This window comes from Ochotona curzoniae, unplaced genomic scaffold (genome assembly GCF_017591425.1).
Source record: "Ochotona curzoniae isolate NIBS_2020 unplaced genomic scaffold, NIBS_Ocur_1.0 contig_832, whole genome shotgun sequence".
NCBI lineage: Eukaryota > Metazoa > Chordata > Mammalia > Lagomorpha > Ochotonidae > Ochotona > Ochotona curzoniae.
In genome coordinates this window covers 6031320-6055133 of record NW_024466580.1, presented here as the reverse complement: position 1 = coordinate 6055133, position 23814 = coordinate 6031320, and the positions used below count along the sequence as shown (strand labels likewise).

At 48.7% G+C, this 23814-nt stretch overlaps 1 protein-coding gene across 6 annotated transcripts in view; it reads right to left on the bottom strand.

Annotated features, from left to right (window-relative positions):
• The window catches only part of ETS1 (ETS proto-oncogene 1, transcription factor), a 64957-nt gene extending 41525 nt beyond the window's left edge, over positions 1-23432 (bottom strand). For 2 of the 6 annotated variants that reach the window (XM_040992681.1, XM_040992682.1), the window contains exon 1: positions 22884-23432. In XM_040992681.1, the coding sequence (XP_040848615.1) occupies positions 22884-22965 (82 nt within the window). In that variant the 5' untranslated portion in view covers positions 22966-23432. The remainder of the gene's footprint in view (positions 1-22883) is intronic. The other 4 variants (XM_040992679.1, XM_040992680.1, XM_040992683.1 and 1 more) reach the window with 3 other exon arrangements.
• Positions 23433-23814: the final 382 nt, after the last annotated feature.

The following is a 23814-nucleotide window of genomic DNA, read 5'->3' as shown; positions in this document are numbered from 1 at the left end:
AACTATGATCTGATGCTTCAAGATCTCCCCTTTGTATCTGGAATTTGCCAAAACAGAAGCTGGTTTTATCCTGGAGGTTTCGAGTCAGAGAACGTTTCAATGACTGAGGCGATTCACACAGGGACAGCCCACCTCACAGGGACAGCCCACCTCACAGGATATCCTCCACATAAAGAAGTCCGGGATCTGATGTGATCATCTTGGGTCATTTGCAAAGTGCTTCATCAACCCCTCGTGCAAGAAGGAATCCACACGACTCCCATCACAGGAGCACCACATGCTGCAGAGTATCATGCAAAGTGCAGATTCTGGTCTCCGGATTACTGAGCAGGGGAGCACGAATGAGGCCGTTCAGCTCTGCACTTCTCTGACGGCCACACTGCAGCCGATTGGCTCTTCACCATGTCGGGCTTCTGCAAGGGAGAACTGCTGCTTTGGGCCTCCAGCTATAGCGCTCACCACAGGGTCACAAGGCCCGGGGTAGCAACATGATCTGGAACAGTCCCCTTCATGGAGAAGAGGAAACTCCATGCCATTCTGTGTCTCACTGGAATCTGCTACTCCTGCTTTGTGTAACTGTCTGAGGTTCATCCTCTGAGATCCTGAAGATGCTGGCTAATTGGGCCAATTAATTTCAGTTTCATCCAATTCCCATTTAAAAGGATCATTGCTATCTGCTTAGCACTTTGTAGTGCAGAAAGGGTTTTCCCGGAACATTCTAGTACGTAGAATTGTCACAACAATCCAAGGTAGTATTATCTGTATGGCAGAGGTGAGGAAATGGGGGCCCACAAAAGTGACCAAAGGGCCTTAATTGAGATTACCAAGCCAAGGAAGTGTTTGGACCAGGATTCAAACCCACATCATCAGACTCTAAACTCAGGTGTTTTATCTCTGGACCTATCCTTGCCAAGTTAAACCCAAGGAAAACAGAAATGATGGGGGGATGGGGCAGAAAACACTGAATGTTATTTTTTTCCAACATTTTCATTATGGGGGTGGGAGTGGAATCCTCCTGCTGGAGAAGGGAAGACGGAGACTGTGGGTGACATTCACGTCAGCTCCACAGCTAATCCTGCCCAAAGCCAGCTGCTCACACCCTTGGCTCAGAGCCACTTGGCATTTGGACCTGGGGCAGAAGAGGCTCCGTGGGTGGGGAGGGCTCCTGAGAATCACAAGGAAAGCCAGGCAGGGAAAGGTGGAGGATGAGGCATTTGCTCCATGGGCAAAGGAAAAACCTGGGCAAACAAATGGAGTAGAGCCCGTTTATTTAGGCTGGAAGAGTTAACGTTTTTCTGCACTTTTGAACTGTTTTCCTAAGGCCTGCCTCTCCCTCCCACGCAGGAAACAAACACAGCCCAATGCGGGCTCTGGGGGCTCAAAGCTAGCTGAGGCAGGGCAGAGGGGAGCAGGACTGGAGAGAAAGGAGAGTGGAGCTAGGGGCTGGTGGAGCAGTGGCTGCGGGCAAGACAGCCCAGGCAGGTCTGGGAGAGAAGGGGGAAGAGCCACAGAGGAAAATGAAAGGGAGAGAAAGGAGGAGGAAGGGGCAGGGCATTCTGGAAGCACATAAGCCAGAATCCAAGGACAGAGGCGAAGGGTTGGCAGCGACGGACTCCCAATTGATGATGTTCAGAAAGCAAGATTTTTTCCATCGATTTTAAAAGGAAATGCTCTCTTGGCTTTTTTATTTATTTATACATTATATAAATAACATATTTAAACCAAAGCGGGCCATTTTTCCAATGGGAAAAAAACTTTCTGGAGATGAAAGCCTGTCTTCAAACACCCCTCAGAGGAAGCTGAAACCCCACATGTCTTGGTGCAACAGAAAGAAAAACAAAGTGGACATTCTTCCTGTGTTCTAAGGCCTTTTTATGCAGATGTGTTTTCTTTTTAATAAATAAATCTGGACAGAGAAGGAAAAGCATGCGCATGCACATCCACTCAGTGCAACTGGCAGGTCTCAGTCCGAGGAAACCACACTGAGAAAGGGGAGATGCGGCCATCTTCCTCGGACGACACACGCATAGGTATACGCATTCAGTCCAAACTCTCCAATCAGACAGAGGGACACCTGCTCGCGACAGCAACTGTAGGACACAGGCACCACACTTCCCCAGGGGTCTTCTCATCAAAGACATGATGTGGCACCCTACTTTTGGAGTCCTTCCGTTTCACTGCTAAGTCACAATCTTTACCACGAAATGGTTACACACACTGAGTTACAACCTACTATCTAGAGTGGGGTTTTGGCCTAGCCTCTAGAACACAGTTTAGAGATACCCACCGACCAGATCAGAGTGCCTCGGATACAGTCCCAGCCCCACTCTGGCTCCAGCTCCCTGCTCAGGCACATCCCAGAATACCCTGAGTAGCTCTACCTGGGAGAATCTGCCCCAGTCTCATCCTGGTCATTTTGGGCATTTAGGGAGTGAATCAGAAGGTAAGAACTCTGTGTGTGGGTGTGTGGATGTGTGATCATTCCCATCTCTCTACCGCTCAATTTTTTTTTAGAAACCTGCCTTATTATGAACCAAAGAATAGCCACAGTCACACTGGCTGATGCCACTGAGTTCAGAGTTGACCTTCCTTCCTCCAACAGCTTTTCAGCGACATTCCTGCTCCTCTGTGTCATCCTTCCTTGTCCTAAACTTCAAACCCCTAGGTTGTGTCCACCATTCCTAAGACGGTGGATTCTCCCCATTCCCTATCCAGAGGCTTCACTGGATCCCCACGTTCCCAGAAGTATCACAAGCATTCTTGGTGGTCAAGTGAGATCCAGGGGGTGAACAGCATACTCCATAATTTTAGGCTGACGTCTCACCAAGACAATGCTGATTTTTCTAAGCAGCCAATGAACTATACTGTCGCTCAGAACACTTCTCCATATGAATGCATACTGAATCGCATTAACCTGACAGGAGGGCTGCACAGTCACTCATCTTAAAGTTCACCTTGTCTGATCCATGCTTCTATGGGTAGGAATCCTTCTTGTACCATGACTCCATCCCTCCACACATCAGCTAGACTTCTCAGCTTTGCACCATCTGCAGCCTCTTTAAATATGCTTTCTGCAACGTCCTCTACTCTAAGCCCCTGATAAAAATGTTGACAAGGCAGTGACCAGACCAATACCTAACACCAGAGACCATGCAATCCTGACACTGACACATTAATCAAGACCCTCTGGGTAGAGCTGTTCAACCAGTTACAAATCCTCCTGACTTTACTATCATTAGATTCACATATCTTTGTCTTGGCCACAAATATATCACGAAAAGACTAAGACAAAGGCATTACTGGAATCAAAATATGAGCTTACAACATCCAGCTCATCTAAGCCATCACGGAGCTCACTCTCCTCTCAGCTTTCTCCCTAAACACCAGACAAATGCAAAGGCAGCCGAGGGAAATGGCTGAGATTCAACCATCAACACAATGAGAGAAAGACACACACAGAGAGGAAGGGGGCTGCGTGGGGGAGGGAGCGCACTGCAGGCACAGCAATGCTTTGCTACCAGAAACAATGAGCAGTTAGAGAACAATGGCTACAGACAAAGTCTTGGTCTATTTATATCTACCACTGTGAGCCCCAGACAGGAGGAACTGGAAGTCTGCCCTACAAGCACAGTTCCAACTGGACCCGAGCTGGAAGGAAGATGAGGTCACCAAGAAGGCTGCCTGCTTAGGAATGGGCTTCTTTTCTGAGCGCATAGTTCCTTCTTTGCTCAAAAGATATGCTTAGCCCAGCGAAGGCTTGCCTACTGCAGAACAACGGAAGGGCACCACCAACACCACCAGCAGGTTGAGGTTAGCTGCTGCTCCACCCAGCGCAAAGCAACTAGGGCTTCTCCTCTGCAGAGGTCACAAGAAGAGGGGATGCCAAGGAAAAAATAACCCTACTTTGATGGAGGCCAATGCTACAGCTGCTGAAACACGTCTTATCCCATACAAGTTTGAGGTTCCATAAAAAGAGTTCTCCTCCTCACTTCTTTGGAGCTGAACAGAACCCAAGAGCTGAAATTCACAGGTCTGTGTGTGTCTCCGGGCACTGAATTCTGTTAAAGGGTGCTTCTTCCCCTTCCCATCAGTCTCTGTCTCCTTGGATGTTTCTGGAATGTTCTTGTTTTCTGGAATGTTATCTTTTGCTATAGCATGACTATGGAGTGACCATCAGTTTCCCAACTAGGCTACTTATAGTCTTAATTCTCCTACAGACTTACCCAAAAGGACTAGCAGGGTTAGATGAACCAGTGACAGCACACTGAATAAGACAGGGGTCTGTGAGGGGAGGATGGCATGGGGAAGCGTGACAGCCCTGTGCCTGCTGTCTGTGCCTTCACTGAGTTTCCACTCACAATCCCCAGCATCAACAGACAACCAACAGGCAACTAACTGTACAGGCTTAGGTTCAAAACTGGAATCTTCCAAAGACACAAAGAAACATACAAAAACCCATCAGGGCTTAATCTACAAAACTCCTGAGCAGTTTCCATGCATGTCATTGACTGATTGCCTTATTCCTAGAAAACCAATGTTTAGATCAAAAGGAACCTTTAAAAAAGATCTTTTTTCTCTCCTTTGCACTTAAGTAGCTTGGGATTTTTTCCATAGAGAATATCCCAAGTGGCAAACATGTAAATACGTTGTGCTTTAAAAGCTTAAGTAAGCAAGCATACAATGGCTAGATGCTCCTGTAGTCAACAGACCCAAGGAATGGCTACAAGGTGAGTGTGACATCCTGCTCTAGCCCCACGCTCTGCCCACACTAACGGCAGGCGTGCATTCATCCAGATGTGCAGGGTTCAGACCATCTGCAGGACGCTGTAATAAATTTGCACTACCAGAGATAATTACATATAGGCCACAGCAAACAAATATTCCAGCACATCTTTCCTTCCACACAGATGGTGGAGACTGAAATCAAAATGAAGCATTTGAGCACCTAAAATACACCAAGCTCTGAAAATCTATGTGGATGCACTGGCCGCCTGAACTGGTCCAGAACTTCGTTAAAACATTGCCTTCTCAACTCCCCTCTCCCCACTCCCTGCACCCAACATTCCCTTCTTCTCCCACGGCCCTGCTGAATCATCCCAGGCTAATTCAGGAGCACCACATGGGAGCCACATGGTCAGAGTAGGCAAAAGGCAGAGAGACACACACCCCTACCCTGAAGGGAGGGTGAGCTCAGAGAAGACACACAAATTCCCACCCAGGTTTGGCAAGTGCAGAAGACAGTTCTCAACTATCAGGGTTTTCAAAAATGCCTGCACACCAGCTAAGTGCACCCAAAACCCATGACATCACCCAGCAGGCAGCATCTGGAGTTACACTCATAGGTTTTAAATGCTTAGCAATTCACCAAAGGCCCTACTCAGTTCAACCAAATCAAATGAATGTCTCCAACATGGATCCATAAATCCTGTTCCTTAGAGCCATTTAAATAACAACTTCAGAGTCTGGAAGAGTCTAGGGAGAAAGTTAAGACCTAGGGAGATAAACCATGAAGCATGTATAGTTATTCTCTTTACACCATTAGGCTCACTGCTGACCCTGTCATCTGCGGTTACGCCAAGATGTGTGCAGGTCAACCTCATCTAGTCCTTTGGCTCCCACATCTAGGCCGGCTTTGACCTTTTGTTACAGCCTTGGGCAACAGCAAGAACCCTGTGTTCACACTTAATTGTTGCTGCTCTTCTAATTCTGCCCTCACTCTGGCTGAGATGCATAAAGCCTTGTATGGGCCCCCCAAAAAGGCAGGGAGTGTGAGGTAAACACAGAATTTACTATGAAATTCTAACAATTCCTTAGAAACAGGTTCTCCTTCCGGCAACCAGAGCCATAGCTATAAAAGGAATGAAAAGCAGGCTGTTGGTGGAAAGGAAGTATGAGCTCCTGCCAGGGTCCTACACTGTTTTCTGGAACACAGAATTAGTAGGGATGTAAGAAATCAGCTGGTTCAAACTTTTTCTCTATTGATGGGGAGACCCAAGTCCAGACAGGTGCCACCCACTTGTCCTGGGGGACATGCTTACTGATTCTAGGCTTTCCTGACATTGTGCCTCAGTTCATCATTCAAGTGCTAAACAACCACATAGGACAACTCATCCACAGAGGCAACAGTGAGACTTGGGGATTTATAGACCCTTGACGCTGTCAGTTCCCAGTTCGGAAGCCCAGGCTCTGTGCAGATTCCCAGAGCACACCAGGAATCCACAGCAAGTATTCTTCACCACCCAGCTGCCATGGCAGGACACCATGATGACTGACAACTCTGCAAGCTTGAGGATGAGGCTCCTATTGATCCATACAAGGGGCAGTCAGCTGCGCATCACTGATCCATGGACCTTCACCTGCAAAGCATTGCCAGAACAGACGGTCCTCATGCCACGGCAACATGTGACATGCCACGGCAACATGTGACATCACTACCAACTTCAGTCCCACAGGTGTTCCCCAAACGGGGTGACCAGGACACAACGGCAGGTTTCAAGCAAAGCCTGCTTTGACCCCACATGGGTTTCTTCCCCCTCTTTCACAATGAGCTTCTCCTAACAACCTCCAAAACCCAGATCTTGGCATTCTGACAAGCCCACTCTGCTCCAGGGTCTTGCCCACAAGGGCCCAGAGCAGACAGCTTCACATGCCTCTCTCAGCAGCAAACCCCCAGAGACAGCTTAAGTTGCGAGGTGGACCCAACCTCCAGATCAATGGGAGAGACGGACCAGTGGGTGGAGAGTGGAGAGGAAGTGAACAGTGCGGGAGGGGGGCAGGCAGCCCAGATCAGCTGGGAAGGGCAGAGCTCGGGATATGCAGCCCTCATCCACCGCTAATAAATGGCTCTGCCTCATCAGGAAGCCATTAGGAAACTGTAGCCACCACAGCCCCAAGTTCTCCCAGACTGAGCTGTCTGCCTGCAGCTGGTGAAAGCACTCATTATGTCGGCCCAGACTACAGCAGCTCACTTCAGAGTGCAGCCTAAGCACGCAGCCACGGGAATACAGCTGGAGCCTGAGTATGCAGGAAGGACACAGAGGCTGGTAGAGATCAGGGAGGCAGCGAGCTTGCCCAGGGTGCCCACTGTGCTCTTATCAGGGCCACAGGCCCAATTCCTCAGTCACTGGCTGGCCAACGACCTGCCAACCACAAATGGCCATAGGACTGGTTCTGGTTCTGGGTGTGTCAGAAACACTGTAGAATCAGATATCGGTGATGGATCATGCACCTCTGAACACCCAGGAGTACTTGGAGTACTTCCGACACACTGTGGGAAAATGGAGTTAAAAGCTAAGTTTATTTGGGTGCAAAAACAATTTTTGAAGTCCATGCACAACTGTTTCTTAACACTCCTTTCTCGTGAGCTTTTTGAAGTGCTCTTGAACCAAAAACCACTAACTCTACACTTTGAAATAGTGAGCTGTTTTGTCACGGGAATTGTATGTGAATTCAAAAAGCGCAGTAATTTGCAAAGCGGATGCTCCTGATGCACCTGCAATGGCCACCAAGCAATGAGAGGACGCTGGGGACTGACAGCACCACAGGCAGTCTGCATTCCAATGGGAGGAACATCTGCCACCCAAGGGCACAGACAAAAGTGCCAACTTGCAATCTGAAGGAACACCATGTTTCTAAGAATGCTTTGCTGTGCAGACAGAGTGCCAGCGCTGGGTTCCAGAAGCACCCGCACATGCCCCGAGAGGCTGGCAGGCAAGGTGTCCAGGAGGATGCTAATGAGGGGGGGTGGCAGTAGGGGGAGTGTGCATGAGAAAGGATGAGATCTCCAAGCCCACCTCCGCTCACAGAAACCCTTGTGTAGTGGCAGACTGGTTGTGCCCACCAAGAGCCCGTGGGAGATGTAGGCACCTGGGTGTACAGTATCTGCTGTCACTTTTGTAAGTGATTCCAGGAAACAACTCCTTCCCTCCTAATTCCTGACCCAAAGCTGCTAGGAGGACACCCAAGTGCCGGTGCAAAGCAAGCCTTGTATTTTCCCTATGTATAGGAGTAGATCTCTCAGTTAAAGGCAGGCTCTGTGGAACTCATCTCTTGCCTGCTGGCTGCAAGTTTCTGTCCCTTACCTGGGGGGTGGGAGAGACGGGCAGGCAGCACAGGGAGCCTCAGGCAGAGTAGGCTCTCTGGACTGGAGCCAAGGAAGGTGCAGTCACAGCACAATGACAGTGACGACAAGGGATCTTTTAGGGAAATTCTTTTCCCAGAGGGATCATGAGTTCTGTCCCCAGGAATGCCCCAGAGGAGCTATGATTGGTTCACTGGCCCTGACTCAGAAAGAGCAGAGCCTCACCCTCAGATGAGTAAATAAATGGAGGGGAGGGGGAACTAGAAGAAGAGAGGGAGGGGAGGAGAAGACAGACAGGGATGACAGGAAAGGAGCAGGCCAGTGCTGACTCCAGTTCGGGGAAGAGACCAGAAGCAATTTCAGAGAACTGTGTATGAGTGACATGAGGCAAGCAGGAGTACTCTGAGCTTTGCGCGCCACTTCAGTTGAACTACTGCTCTGCCTTGGCAGCCGGCTCATTGCTGCTTTATAATAAACTGAATTAGTCACTGGCTTAGCAAACACCCTGACACACAATGGTGCACAGCTGTTTAAAGACACACGATCCCCTCTCTAGGTGCCAGATTCTGGCTATAAATCAACCATTGCAATCAGCAATTGGAAATGCTAGGGTACGTGGTTCCTACAGAGGCTGTCAGCCACACACACATTAGGGAAAGTCAGCTAGAACTGAGATAACCCCACAGGCATTTGCCAGTGGCCTGGAAGAAAGGAAGGACAGACAGCACTTTTCCCACTTGCTCAGGAGGCATCAAAAAAACTCCTTGGCCTTTACATGCCCTGGCACGGCAGTGCTCACAGGGAGGGCAGCGTAGCTCAGAAGGGACACCCAGGAGAATGGCAGCCATGATCTTGCCTGCTTGCATTAACAGGTGGCAGGGTCTCCTTCCTTTAAACCTCAGGTAGATGCCCAGGTCATTCCAGGGCAAAGAGGCATGTACTTCAGCCATGAAAGCCATTTTAGACGCTGATAACCAAAATTCCAAGAAATCATCCTCTGAAGTACAAGAGCCATGCCCGAATATCATGTTTTTGTGTTAGAAACTTGACCGAAGCCCCAGCTCAGGCTCGGGAGGTATGCACGAGAGGAATCCGAAAATAATGCAAGCAGCCACAGGCACTCCTCTGGCCTGCTTGGTTATGGGGGTGTCGAGTGGAAAATTTTTCTGTAACCGGGTTAACAGTAACCGCACTTTTAACAACCACTGCAGTAATACCAGCGTCAGCAGCAATGAACATTTGGTACAGAATCTGGTGGCCTGGGACAATAACACCACGTGCTGAGACCCTGTGTCAAGGAAAAGACCAACTCACAGGACTCATCTCTGACCCAACAAGAACCCTACAAACGCTTCATTATCACGTCCATTGTCCAGATCAGAAACACGTAAGCGGCCTGCCTGAATTCAAACCCAGCGGGGCTGCTTGACCTCAAAACCTTGCTCTTGTCACACACAGGGAAGTCACGACCATTAAGATCACTACAGAGTCCAGGACAAAGACCCCCTTCCAACAAAGGAAGCCACATATGAGTCCCCTTCCCCTGAAACAGAGACCTCATCTATAAGAGAGCTACTCTGTGTCCCAAGATGAGGACATGAAACCAGTGGCACAAACAAACCCCCCTTGGAAAATACAAAGGCCCAAGTGTTGATCCCAAACCAAGGAGAATGACATGTAGACCTCATCAGCAATCAGAATTCTCAAATAGGTGAATGACTGGCCCAGGAAGAGCCTCATGTGCAACCTGCACCAGCTTCTGGGACTCTAACAATACTTCCTTGGAATCTGTTTGGTGCAGAAACACCAAAACTACGGTGTGCTTCTGCAGCAAGGCGGTCGGGGGGCCCCTGGAGGCCTGATTCACCCTACCTCATCACTCACTGCCTGCACCCTCTGTGCCAGTAAGCAGCACAAACTGACCAAAGCCCTGGGGCCCGCCAGCAGCACAAGGCTGGAGCCACATCTCCTGGACAACTAAACTGCTCTTTTGTTCCCACAGGACCCACAACCCTTCAGAGACTTTGAAGCTAAGATGAAATTTCCAAGTTCTTCCATCAGCCGCAGCAGAGCCAAGGGTAAGGGCACAGAAAGTCACATGGCTCCTCCAAGAGGGACCTTCAGGATTCCTGAAGTAGATGCTTGGATAATAGTAATAATAAAAAAGATCTTTTTAAAAATCTCCAGTTAGATCAGAGGTTAACTCCAGGGCCTCCACGTAGACGTTGATTCATTCCATGTGTATGTTTGTTTTTCTACAAACATTCCTGTTGCATCAAGTGGCCTCAAGGCCTAGACTTGTGGCTCCAAATGCCCCCTCCCTGGGGAATTCTCAAGCAAGGGTGGAGCATTCCCTTTATAACTTGGTTTCCCAATCTGAAAAATAGGGGACATTTAGTAGGCCAAGGAAGCCATCTTTCCTTTGTCCACTATGAACTTGAAAATGCAGAGTGGACAGTGCATCAACTCTGCTTCTTGGCTTTCTCTCTGCTGCACATTCCATGGGGAGACCTTTGTAGGTAAACTGAATGTAACCCTGCTAACTCCACTACCAAGGAGCCTCAAGAATACACCATGGAGGGTGTGCCAAAATGATCTCTCAGAACATCAGAAACGTCTCTTGGCAAACAGATTCAATATTAAGAAGGCGTGGCTTGTAATTAGGAAACATCTAAGTTAAACAGTGACTCAAAACTTGACAGCCTTGAGAAAATCAGCTGGATTTTCCTAAGATTCAATTTCTTACCTACAAAAATGGGACCTGACAAGGTAACCCTGCAGGATGACTTGAGAATGGGATTATTTCCGGAAGGCACCTTGCACAGTAATGAGGAGTCACAGTGTGTACTCTATACAGTCAGGTTCATGGCTCTCGCTACTCTAAACTGACACACAGCTATGGATAGAGTTCAGCAGTATTTGAAAAATGTTTGGTTTTTCCATCAGGAGGTAAGGAAAGCATAAAAGTGAACCCTTCATCTCTGAAATCAAGGATGCATTTCCTGTACACACACACATGACTCAGCCTTGGGGAGTTCCTATGTACTTAGCATTGCTACTCTAACATATCTCCCACTAATTTAATAACACGCCGGCCTCACCAGTGATTCCAAGATGACTTTCTGAAAGGGAACTAATTAACTCTCCCACTCTCTCCCAAGACAGGCAGCTCACTCACTGGGCACCTCCCTTCTTGTGGAAGAACAAGTGATGAGGCAGAGGTAGCCCTAACCTGGCAGCTCAGGGTACCCCAAATCTATGCACCCCACATCACATAGGCAACATATGGTAATATAAGGGCACTTCAAACAGTTTATAAAAACACATATTTTAACATTAAGTTTACTTTGATGCAAACTTTTTAAAATCCACGTAGTTTTCCTTATTTCATGCGTTTTTCTCAAACTTCCTGATGTCTCCTCATAGGCATGGATTTCAATTTTTTTTTTTCACCAAAGTACACATTTTTTAATTCCTTGTTCCACAAACATTTTGAAGTACTCCTACAGGACAACTCCATATGTTGATCTGCCCCAGGGATGGTAGTGTAAACATTCAAATCAGGTAAAGGTAAGACCAAGGACCCCCTGAGCTTGACACAAAGCTATGTCTAAGTGGACACTGTGCCAGAGGCCTGAACTCCAACTGGAGGAGGAGACACATGTGATGGCCAAACTAGGAAGTCCCTTGCCACTTAAAATTGTCCTGCCAAGTGCTAATTACAGTGTCCAGAAATACAAAAACTCCCATCTGCCTGTTTGCCACATGGACCCATCCCACCGTCTACCTCCACCTCTCATCTCCTCACTGCCAACAACCTGGAGGTAACTCACTTACAATTACCTAAACCCCATCCCAAGTGCGCAAGGATGTGCCAAACAGGGACCTCTTTGGGATCACAGTCTCTTAACCACCTGTGGAATGCTCTGGCTTCCAGAATAGCTCAGGCAAGATGGCTAGGTGAAGAGAGGTCAACTTATGTGGCTGAGGAACAGCATGTCGGAGTACGGAGATAATCTAATCTAACTCCACTAACCTGAGCAGATATACCAGGTGCTATAGCAAATGTGCTCTGTCCCAAATGGAGACCTACAGAGAAAAGCAACTTCTCTGAGACATAATCAGTGCTCTAATGCTCCTTTGGCACAGTTCTTTCCTCTAACAAGCCATTGGCAGTCAAAATTTTTTGCTTCTTTACTTTTCATCTTCCTGAAGTACTTTTCTAGCTAACCTGATGTTCCTCCTAGTCATTAAAAGGAGCAAATTGAGACCCAGAAAAATCAAACAAGGTGCCCTACAGTTCCATATCGTAAAACAGAAACTGGTCAGGAATTCTTTTCAAATCCCTTTCAATTCCAAGGGGGGGGGGGAGAGGGAATGTATTTCTCAAAATCCAAGGTCAACCTTCTGTAGAAGCAACCTGAAAACTTGTCTACTGGCCTGAAGAGCAACAAATTTCTTAACATTTTGAGGTAGCGCTAACTTGCTATCCTTTTGAAAGTCTGGCCAGCAGCTGGGCCTCAGGGATATCTGTGCCAGCTTTCCTGGCATTATCCCATAACAACCACTACAACCCATGCAGAGTTCAAAAATCAGCCAACTGTGTGGGACTCCCAGAATACGTATAACATACTTAAGAGGGACTCTAACCCTAGCCAAAGAGAGACTCCATGCTGACACCCTGAGCTCCAGCCAAAGCTTAGTACTATTATTCACTTGAACATACTAGACGCTCACCAAGCTGAAGAGATGGCTCACAGGACTGAGGGCAAGAATTCCAGCCTTGCATTCTAACCTAGCCACTTCTCCGCCATGTAACCTGGAGAGAGCTGAGTCGGCGTCCCTGCTGCTCACACTCCTAATTTACAGAATGTTGGTAACTCGCAGGATTCCCGTGAGCTCAAACACAGTGAAGTTACCTGGCCAACACTAAAACGCTGCCTGATTATAGTTAAATATTAAGATGAGTGACTAAACAACATGTACAAATAGTCTGCCCACAAATCAAGAAGCATCCAAAGATTTCTGCAGGTCTGAAGATGGCAGAGGTGGAATTGGACAGTCAGCTTCAGCTGTGTTTGAACCTGAATTCTTCAGCTCTGAGGCCCTGGGCAAGCTGCTTAATCTCTCAGTTTCTTCACAGGAATAATGTCTCACTATTAGGGATTAGGGCAAAACAATGGGGCTCTCGGCACAAGGTCAGCATATCCTAATTTAGGAGAAATGAACAAAACACAACTAAAATCCTAAAGCTGAGTAGAGATGTGTCCACACAAGCACCTGTAGATAAACGTTACCTTGTCACCAAGGGCAGGTTGTTTTTGGTTTTGCCCCCAAAACTGGCATGCCAAACTTGTGAAAGAGAAGGGCAGATACACAGCTCTTTCTCAAAATGTAGGGGAAAAAAAATCAACAAGATGAGGTTTCATCAACTGCACAGCACAGCTGCCTTTGAAAAGCACAGCGGCCTGAGCTCACCCCACCCTACACACACAGAGCTTCCGGGCTGGCTGGGGGTGTCCCAAGCAGGTGGTATCTTGCCTGCCCACAGAAGGGTCAGCTGCCTGCTACCCCAACACCATTTCATGGGCAGCTCTGAGCAAGCAGGCCCTGGCCCTTCCCTCTGCACAAACAGGAGGCAGGGTTTTGACTCACTGGGTTTGTCAGGAAGAGGCACTGAGGTGGCTACGAGCAGCATGAATTCCTGATGCAGGAGGGGACTATTGCTCAACAGAGCATTGCACCCAGAAGGGGCAGTGTGTGTGAAGCAGCTCATTACTCAGCCCCCAGGCTCAGCCCTGGGCATGCAGCTGGGCAGGCCACTCCTCCTCCTCCTGAGCCGCTAACCTCCAGCTCCTTCCTCCAGATGACACCAAAACTGCCTCCTGGTGCAAACTGGGGCAAAGGCTTATGGGAAAGGCAAGCTGCTACAAGCGGGGACGCCATTGGGAAGGTGTGACATCCCTAACACAGTCACTTTCTCCAATGGTGAGCCAGTCTGGTATCAATTCCTCACACTTCTCACTCCGGAAGCTGCTGTTCATAGAGGCACCCCAAGTTCCCCAATGACTAAATTGTGATGAACAGAATCTGGGATTCCAATGAGAACATCTTTACGCTGCCTGTTGCTTGGGTGGCAGCCTACAATTATTTTCACCCCCAAGAGAGGCAGACAAAAATTTTCCATCTGCTGGTGACTCTTCAAATGCTCATGACAGCCAGAGTAGGGTGGGGCCAAAGGCAGGAGCCAGGAGGCAGGAATTCAACAGTCTCCCGTGTGGGCGATAGGTCCCCCTTTTCATTCAGCATCCTTTAGCACATTCTGTGCACTCCATTAGTAGCTCCATCATGTGAAACAACCTGTGCTTACTGTGTAGGAATAACTTACATTTCCGGCAAGGAACACTAAACAGGACAACCACATAAGTGTACTATAAGCACAAAAACCAATCACGTGGATTCTTCCTGTCATGAAATATCTACAAACTATTTTTAAATAAGACTGAACGGTACATTCTTATTTTAAGCATCAACCTAAACAACAACATTATCCTAATCCAAACCTATAGTTGCACAAAAACATCATTAAGAATGGGTACAGGACCAGGAACATGGTGGGATTTCCTAAAGATGTAAAACCAAGACAAAAACAGCCAGTGTGGCTGTGTAGCCAATTCCGCAGCTACCTGCAAGGCAGGCATCCCTTCTTAAGCACCAGCTGAAGTTCTGGCTGCGCCATGTCAGGTCCCTTGCCATGATAACACACTTCAGAAAGCAGCAAAAATGGGTCCTAGTGGTTGAGTCCATGTCACCCATACTGGAAACCCAAATGGAGTTCTGAACTCCTGGCTCCTGCTGTGGCCATTTGGAAAGTAAAGCAGCAGGTGCAACATCTCTTGATCTTTCCCTCTCATTCTGTCACTCTTTGAAATACCTAAATCAGATTTCTTAAAAAAAAAAAAAAAAAAAAAGTAGCTCCAAAATCTTACGAGGTGTAGGAGAGTTCCTTATGGGACCAACACCCTTTGTTTTCCAATTGCACTTGAAAATAAGCACCTGATAGCCTTGGTCATTTTCTGCGAGGTTTGGCATTTATTCTGATAAAATGATGGAGTTTTTAGCAGTTAACAGTGCACGATCGGACAGAAACTAAGTTTAAAAAAAATGCCCTCTCTCATGAGCCTGTTCATCACTCTGGCTTTACAAACCTACTTACTTCCCCAAGGAAAATTCACTCTTAGGCTCCAAATGTCACATGTCCTTCCTGCTTTTCTTCCTACGAACCAAGAATTTTGCTTTATGCTTATGTGATTCCTTCTATCATCCCACATTTGAGATATTCCATCCTATTCTCTCAAATGCAAGATAACCCTTTCCTCGTTCACATACCTCCTGCCCATGTTTCTGAAATGCCCATTTCCACGAAGCTGCCCATGGCTCTAGCATCGCCTGAAACTGCTGGAAGAGAGTCCAAGAGGCAGAGAAAATACAACCCATCATTGGTGCGTGGGTATTTTCATAAATTCAAACACAGTAGTTCCTGGGGCCCAGGGAAGTCCTCTATATGATGCTCCCCCACATATCTCTCAGCCCACAAGAGGCTCAAGTATTCAGAAATAACCACACAGACCCGAGAACGCCCACCAGGCTGCCCAAGTCTGGGACTCCTAGTCAAGCGCAAAGCTGGGTCCAGTTGGGGACTTTTCCTAAAACCTATGAAGTCTCTCACATACCTGAATTCCTATTTTTTCTGATTGCCCTTTGTTTTTTTCCTAGCTCTCTCATACTTTCTCTCTTCCTGTACTCATTCTTCTTATGCTCTTCTTCTATTAGCAGAATAAGATGTTGCAACTGGGCCCACCAGTCCGTCCCTCTCCTACTGAGGACCCTAGGGATTGTTTCTACTTTTGTTGTTTTTACCTGCTTGAAAAAGGCAACAGATTCTTCCTTGCCTCTTTATCTGAATAGAGGACCCACTCATCTTGAATAACCATTAAAAGGAAACCAAAAATTCAATTGTCTTCACCTGTATAAAGATATTTCCAACTCAAGCATTGATTCTCTTCTCTTTCTCCCTCTCTCTCTCTCCCTCTCTCACTCACACACACACACACACACACACACACACACACTAAGAAGAGAAACTTTACAGTCTCCCCACAGAACTCTGCAAAGCAAAACTGAACAGCTTCTCACAGCTACCAAGAGGTTTCAAATGACTGAAGTGCACTTGTCTGAGGTTGAGTCTGAATCGTTTCTCAGGCCCTGAGAAAGAATACATTATGTGTCAAAAAGAAATTTAAAAATATAACTCATGCTTGGGGAAACCACATTGAACTTGAACTGTTTCAATTGAACTTGAACTGTTTCAAACTCTTGATCTTGTCCTATAAGCTACCTTCACATGGTCTGCACTCTAAGATTAGCACTGCAGAGAAGTTATTCTACAGAGCACTACTGGTGTGGAAGTCATGTGACCGTCACCTTCTGGAAGAGTCTCTGCTTACAGTTGTCAGTCTGGAGTGATTATTATCAGTGTCCCCTTACTGCCTCAAAAGTGTCTCGGCTGGCACGGCAAATCATAACTACCAATACACCATCGGGATGTGAAACCCAACAGCCACCTGCGCTCTAAAAACTGCTATCTGTCAATATTTTACAAGCCTCAGACACAGAATTAAAGGCCACTGAAAGAGGGCAACTGAGCAAAAGACGAAAGTGGAGAGTGACGGGCTCAACCCAGACAGCAGAAATGGGAAAGTACCTGGGAAATACATCTGAGATGGCCAAATAATCAATAAATATTTATGACTCGAGCAGCAACATCTCAAGTGTATCTGTAAGCATGGCCACCTGCCAGCGAAGTCAGACCTACCACGACCTACACAGCAGGCCAAGTTCTTCTCTATCAGCATGGAGATGATAAGCTTTACAAGGAAAGCAAGAGGTATTACAGGCTGGCACAGGGCTTCGGGAGAGCAGCCAAGTACACATAGCCCAGAGAGGCAACTAGAACATCCTCTGGATTGCCAGCCCAACTGAAGGAAAGCAAGGAGTAGCTACAGACCCACGGTATGTGAAAACAATAGATCTGGGAGTAACCCTGACATTCCTGATCCTGTGTTAGGACGGCTTCACAGCTGTGCACATGGGCGGAGGAGGCACACCACCAAGCCAGGGCAAATCCTATCAGAGATGCCTGCTAGGCAGCGAACCTGTGCTGCTGCTTGGTGGAGGTGCCCCCCATAATATGGAAATCATGCTGCCCTAGACATATGCCTTTCTGTGAGGACCCTGTGAAGCCAACAGCATTCCCCACCCTGAGGTGACAAAGGCACAGAGTCCTTTGCCCCGCTCAGTATGGGCTGCGGGCAGGCAGCTGTTCTGCAGACAGAATCCTGACACTATTCCGTTACGCCATGACAGCTCAGCATAGCATGATTGGATGCATGGCAAGAACTTGACACAACTACACTGTAGGGAGGAAAAGCAATCAGACGTATGTGTTATATAGAAGGGAAATCTCACCTCTCCGAAAGCAGGAAAATGCAAACTTCAAATAACCATTTTGTTGGACTGTGCTCCTCGCCATCCAGGTCATGAGACTCGGTGCAGAGCTGTGTCAGGGACAAGGGAGATCAAGAGGGCAGAATCTGGGGACTGAGGGAAGGCTTGACCTTGGAGGTGAGCACGAACACCTTCCCACCTGTGAGGGAGCCAAGGACATCTGGAAGGCACTGGAAACACGAGAACCCTGGTTCTCGGCCTTGCGAGCTAAGTGGTGCTCTGGCTTTTCAGCACCTTCCTAAAGCAACACATCTGGACAGCCAGGGCTGCAGTCAGCCCACAGGCCAAGCCTTTTCTGCAAGTTACCCTGGACACGCAGTGACCACAGGCATGCAATTTGGCTCAGAAGGGCGTTGTAGCAATGGTATGGTGGGGGACCCCTGCGCTTCCCAAACCCTCAAAACACCCACCAGCACCGTCTTCCACTACACCTGTCTTTTGACTTTCAGGGTTTCTGAGAATAACATGGTATTCTGATTTCAAGTCTAACAGGCCTGCAACATCTTAACAGTTTGGTAAGCTTCCCAAATGTGAGGTTGGACAAAGGATGCACCTTTCAACCTATCAATTTCCCTGGGGGGGGGGGGTGGTGGGATGTGCAGGGAAGAAGCAGAAAATAGCACTTGCTCCCACAGCCACCCAGAGTTTATATGAAACCTCAAGGTGTTGTTTCAAGCATGGCACACAATCCATGCAACCCTCTAACCACCTACTGGCCAGATTCGACCCTTAATGGAAGCTTCTGGAAGGTGCCACAGCCATGGGTCACTGCTGTGCAAACTGGAGAAATGTCTGATAGAGGCATCCCTAGGCCCTCACAGAGAGACAGACTCTCGGTGCTGCAAGCTCCCGACCTGCATTAACCAGCTCTCAGCTTGGGCAGCACAGAGCAAGCTGGGCTCTGCAGAGACTGACCCTACACTGGCTTGTCCCCTAGAGGGAGGTGGATGTGCCTACAGGGTGGTCTGGCCTCTTTAAGACAGGAAAAAAAAATCACACAGAAAACACACACACACACACAAACACACACACACACACACACACACACCCCAGCAACACAAACCAACCAAAATATGCCAGGAATGCAAGCTCTGCCAACCAAATAAATAAATAAAATGTAAGATACTTTATAATAACTGGACATGATACATTTCTCAACCCTGCACAACAACTGAAAAACTCTATTTTTCCACGCATCTGGCAAACAGTCCCCTTCCCCTTAGACTCGATGGCCTTTTGGCTCAGGGGTCAACAAAGACAAGCTGCAGCACCCTGAGAAGCCAGTCCCTGTGCCTGTGGGTCCTGCAGCACTCTGAAAGTCACCTGTGTGCCAGAACGCAGCCCTGTCGGCATGGTCTACAGTCAGACAGGTGAAAATGTCCTGTTTACACTTTTCCTTTTTCAAACAACAGATCAGAGGAGGTACACAACACAGCTACCCTAACCCTTATCAAATGTCCAAGGCCTCCGAAAGCTCTAGGCTTGGCAAAGTCACTTCCAGTTGACCAGTTGTGTAGTTCAACAACATCTGTGAGGTGACTTCCAAAAGTTCATGGAAAACTGAATCACAAGACAAGCTGACTGAGATGCAAAAAACAACTTCACATTGACACCTACACAGAATCTTCCAAAAGCTCCTGGACAATATGTACCTTGGCTTTCAAATGTTGGTTTTTTTTTTTTTAATCAAAAGAAACTTATCTTGGAATTCCATTTTCTTCTCTGACCTTTCTGAAATAATTCTTGGAGTGTTATGAGCCAGGAACTGTTTTATGATTTTATGCGTAATCATAGATTTAATTCTCTTATCAACTTTATGGAGTGGAATAATTATTGCAATCATTTTATAGATGCAGAAGTGGGAGCACACAGAGAGAAAGCAGTATTTCCTAAGTCACACAGCTATGAAGCGGCTCAGATGGGACTCACTCCCAGATGGGCTGGCTCCTGAGTCCCGCTCTGAACCAAGGGCTTCTTCATTCACAGAGCACAGCCAAAGCGAGCAAGGACTGCACAGCCCTGGAGCTCCACCCGCCAAGAGGCAGATGTTAAGTGGTTTTACAGTTAGCTTTTTAAAAATCTGGGTCATTCCCATTTTTACTGGGGAGAGATCCTGTTTGTTGGTTCACCCCCTAAAAGACTGTCCGTGGCTAGAAGTGGAGCAGGCCTGGACTGGGAATTGGGAACTCAATCCAGTTCTACCTGGAAGTGACAGGAGCCCCACTCCTCTAGCCCTCAACTCCCGCCTCCCAGGAGCTGCACGAGCAAAAAGCTGGAGGCAGGAGTCAACACTGCGCACTGAATCCAAACACGCCTTCCTGTGTGTGACACGGAGATCCTCACAGCACAACTGCTCTCATTCTGATGACACAGTCCAGTCACCCCCAGACTGCATCTGGACATCAGACATCCCCCCCAACCAAAAAGATGAAACCGAGGGAGAGGAGAGGGCAAATTAGGAGGCTTGGGCTCAGGCTAGCTGCAGTACCAGCCTCCAGAATACGTAAGATCGAAAAGCTACCCCTCAACCACCACAACCTACTTCACACACAAGGAAAACCTGATCCTAGTACAATCAAAGTTTTTGTCAATTTCGTCCTTAACAGCATTAAATCCTTTGAAGTCTCAGTACAGGGTAAAAGAAAGACAGGAACTTGAGTCAGATCTTAGACACCAAAGCAGGCAAATAGTCTTGCTCTTCCGACTCCTACTAGAACATCCCAACTCCCCAGTAACCCTCCTTGATGCTCATAAACACGAGTGGGGACTTGGAGGAAAATCTGCTTTAATCATTGAAGCAGATAAGATCCCTACACTGGGTGTCTCCATGCATAAGAAACCAGGCAACCCACCCACCCAAGAAATCGTTCTGACAAATATTTAAATCACAGCTGTGGATACAAAGCCACGCTGTGAGAAGTTAAACTTTAAACATATGTCCTATATGGTCTAATGGGCAAAACAAACTCCCAGTGAGCCGATGTCTTGGTCCTTTCAGCAGCAAAAGCCCACAGACCTGGCCACTGTTGCTTCTATCTTTGCACCTGCGACTTGAGGTCTTAGTTGATGTTTCTCTGCCTGGCTTTTCAAAAGTAACTTGCAGTATTACTCAAGGGAACACACAGCAGAGGTTAGCAACAGGCTAGCATGACAGCAGGCAGTTACTGGCTCTCTAGGTGTTTTTTTACACATGCCACTTACCTTCTCTGTGTGTCTTACATCCCACCTGAGTCTTGGCCATCACACCAACATTAAAGCAAATAAATTCCCTGAACATACAGCTAAACCTTAGTCATGATATTCTGTAGTTATTTCCAAGTTTATTTTCCCCCAGAGTGCCTAAATATCAAATTTCATTACAAGGAGTGGTGGAAAACCGGCCAGTCTCTCTCACCGCTTCAGATTCTGTTGTACTTACTGCAGGTGACTTGCAAAACCTACTCAGGGGATTCACAAGAGTATTTTAAGAAAGAAAATCATCGTGCAGGGGTTGACTGGAAGGGACCCTTACTGCCCCCATTTTACAGAAAGTCACCAGCCCAGGAGCTACCTCCATCAGTAAACGGAAATTGCAGCACCATAATACGTTCAATCTTCAATATTAAATGACCAGAAACACGGCTCCAGCTGTTTACTCTGATCTACGACTTGTGCTGCCAGGGGCTCTTTGCACATTCCCAGGAGAAAGCACCCGTGCAGGTCTGTGAAGTGATGCTTCTACATGACATTTCCCAGATGACCCAGCCTGTCTCTTCCCCATAAACACACATAACAACACATATAAACAAGCCATTCTCAAGGCAAGGACCTATGGGCTGAGCTTGCCTCTCTGCTGTAAGCAATCCTTGCACGCCTTCTATATATGGTTTGAATCCTTTGGGACATCCTGAACTTATTCGGGCTCCCCTGAACCCCAGAAGGCAATGGTTACAGGGACATGATTTCTGAAATAGCTACGGATTCTCTGGTGGACCCCAGCATCACCCCAGCATCGCTACTGCCACACCCTCAGCTCCCTGGTAACAAGGAAACAAACTCAAGCTTCCTTAGCCAGCCCTGATGTTGAACGTGGGGGCCCCACACGGACTCCCCCCGCCTGTCTGTATTAACATTTGTGAAAGACCCCAAATGACAAAAACATGAGCTGGGCTTGAGTTGAAAGTCGAGGCAGATGCAGAAAAGGGTTAAAGTAGGCAACCAAGGATGGCAGAAACAGAAAAGAGTTAAAGACAGGGAGCCCCCATCTAACCCGTAATCAGAGGAGCAATTCCCGGTTTTCCAAAATGCAACACCATCTCCCCCGAATTTCTTCTAGACCCCCCTCACCTCCACAACCATGCATCCGCCAAGGAGAGCTGGCAGGTTCCCATCCTAAAAGGATGCTTCTCCCTCCGCCCCCACCCCCCCCCCAACTGCATCTGTTCCAAGAATGCTGTCCGGCTGCACTTCATTAAGCTGCTTAGCACCAAAAATCAAATTTCTTTCCCATCCCTTTCTTCTTCAATTCCTTGCCAACTAAAGCGTTGTACAACACCACGGACCATGGTCACATTTTGGGTGTTGGGATGCTTTGCTTTTCTAATGGTTCTTAGGCACCAGGAGACAAATTTATGGCATCCTAGAAACAGGATGCAAAGTAAGTCACCTGCAGGAACAAGAGCAGATGTCTCCCAAAGTGGGCAGGTAACTTCGGTTTGCCTCTCATCCTCTTGCCCTAAACCCAGGAGGCAGTGGCCAGACAGCAAAGGGACATGTGGCTGGCAAGCGCTAGGGGAGAAACACAATTCGAAAATACGCTTGAAGCCCCATCAGTGAGGCAAGGTCTCTGACCAGGGCTCCGTGTCCATGACGCACAGGGTTAGGGGATGCTGGCAGTGCCCTCTTCTTGGACCTTTCCCTTAACTTTAAGGAATTCAGCCAGTGTGAGAGGGTTCTCATTGTTTGGGGGAAATTTAAAAAAAAAAAAAAGGCAAGAACAGGGACACTGTTAAATCTGTAAGCTTTTGCCCTGTATTCACAAAAACACAGCTGTGAAAATAAATACAACCCCAAACCTCTGGCCACCAACAGTCTTCACCTCTTCCTGGTCACTACCCCTTCCAGCTGCCAGCGGCATCCCAGGCGCCTGCAGAAACGCATGGCCCCAAGGCACCAGCGAATGGGGTCCAGCCCTGAGAAGGGAACCCCTTGCCTCGGGCCGAGGGTCGCAAAGCGAGCCTGGGCAGTGACCACTCACCCGGGGAGGGGAAAAGCTCCAAATCCACTTTTTCCGTCTTGATGATGGTGAGAGTCGGCTTGAGGTCGACGGCCGCCTTCATGGTGCCAGCAGTAGGGGACGGACCGGACTGGAGCAACTTTGCGGTGACTGTTGTTGTTGTTTGCGTTTTTTTTTTTTTTAATGGGGATTCGCAAAACTGAGGGGGTAAGAGGACGCGGGGGGCGGGGGAGAGGGGCGGGGGAGAAAGTCGCCCTTTCCTGCCTACAACCTCAGATTCCCGCAGCCGTGCCCCGCGCCCGGACGGTGCGCGCCCCGGCGCTCGCGAAGTTGGCACTTGGCGGAGAAGTGAGCGCTCGCCTCAGCCGCGCCGCTCGGCGCTCGCTCCTCTCGCTCGGCGCCCTGGCCCGCTCCCCGCCGCCGCAGCTGCAGCTCGCTCCCGGCCCCGGGCCGCGCTCTGCCAGTCCCTCGGCTCCCTGCCGCACTCTCCCCTCCTCTTTAGGGCGTTTCTCGCCGGCGCGCCCGATTCTCCACCGCTGGGTCCGCTCTCCCCGGGCCCGGCGCTCAGCCGCTGGAGGAAAGGAGGGGAGAGAGCAGGGGGCGGGCGCGGCCGGGGCGGGGGCGGGCGGGGGGCCGGGCCGGAGCGCCCGCGGCCAATGGGCGTCCGCGGCCCAAAGCGAAAGGAAGGGCGGGCCGAGCGCGGCGACCCAGGCGGCGGCGCGGGGCCGAGCGGTGGGGCGCGCAGCCGGGCCCCGCGGAGCCCACAGGCGGCCGGGAGGGACGCGCCCAGGCCGGGGGAGCGGGCTGGGCGCGCAGGCCGCCTCGGGAAAGGCCGCCTGATTCTCCACGCATTCTTGAGGACTTGGTCACCCGCTGCCTGCCCGCCTCCCGGGCGCGGCATAGTTTTCCAAGTGCGTGTACATCATTCATTCACAAAGCCTTGACACTCAGG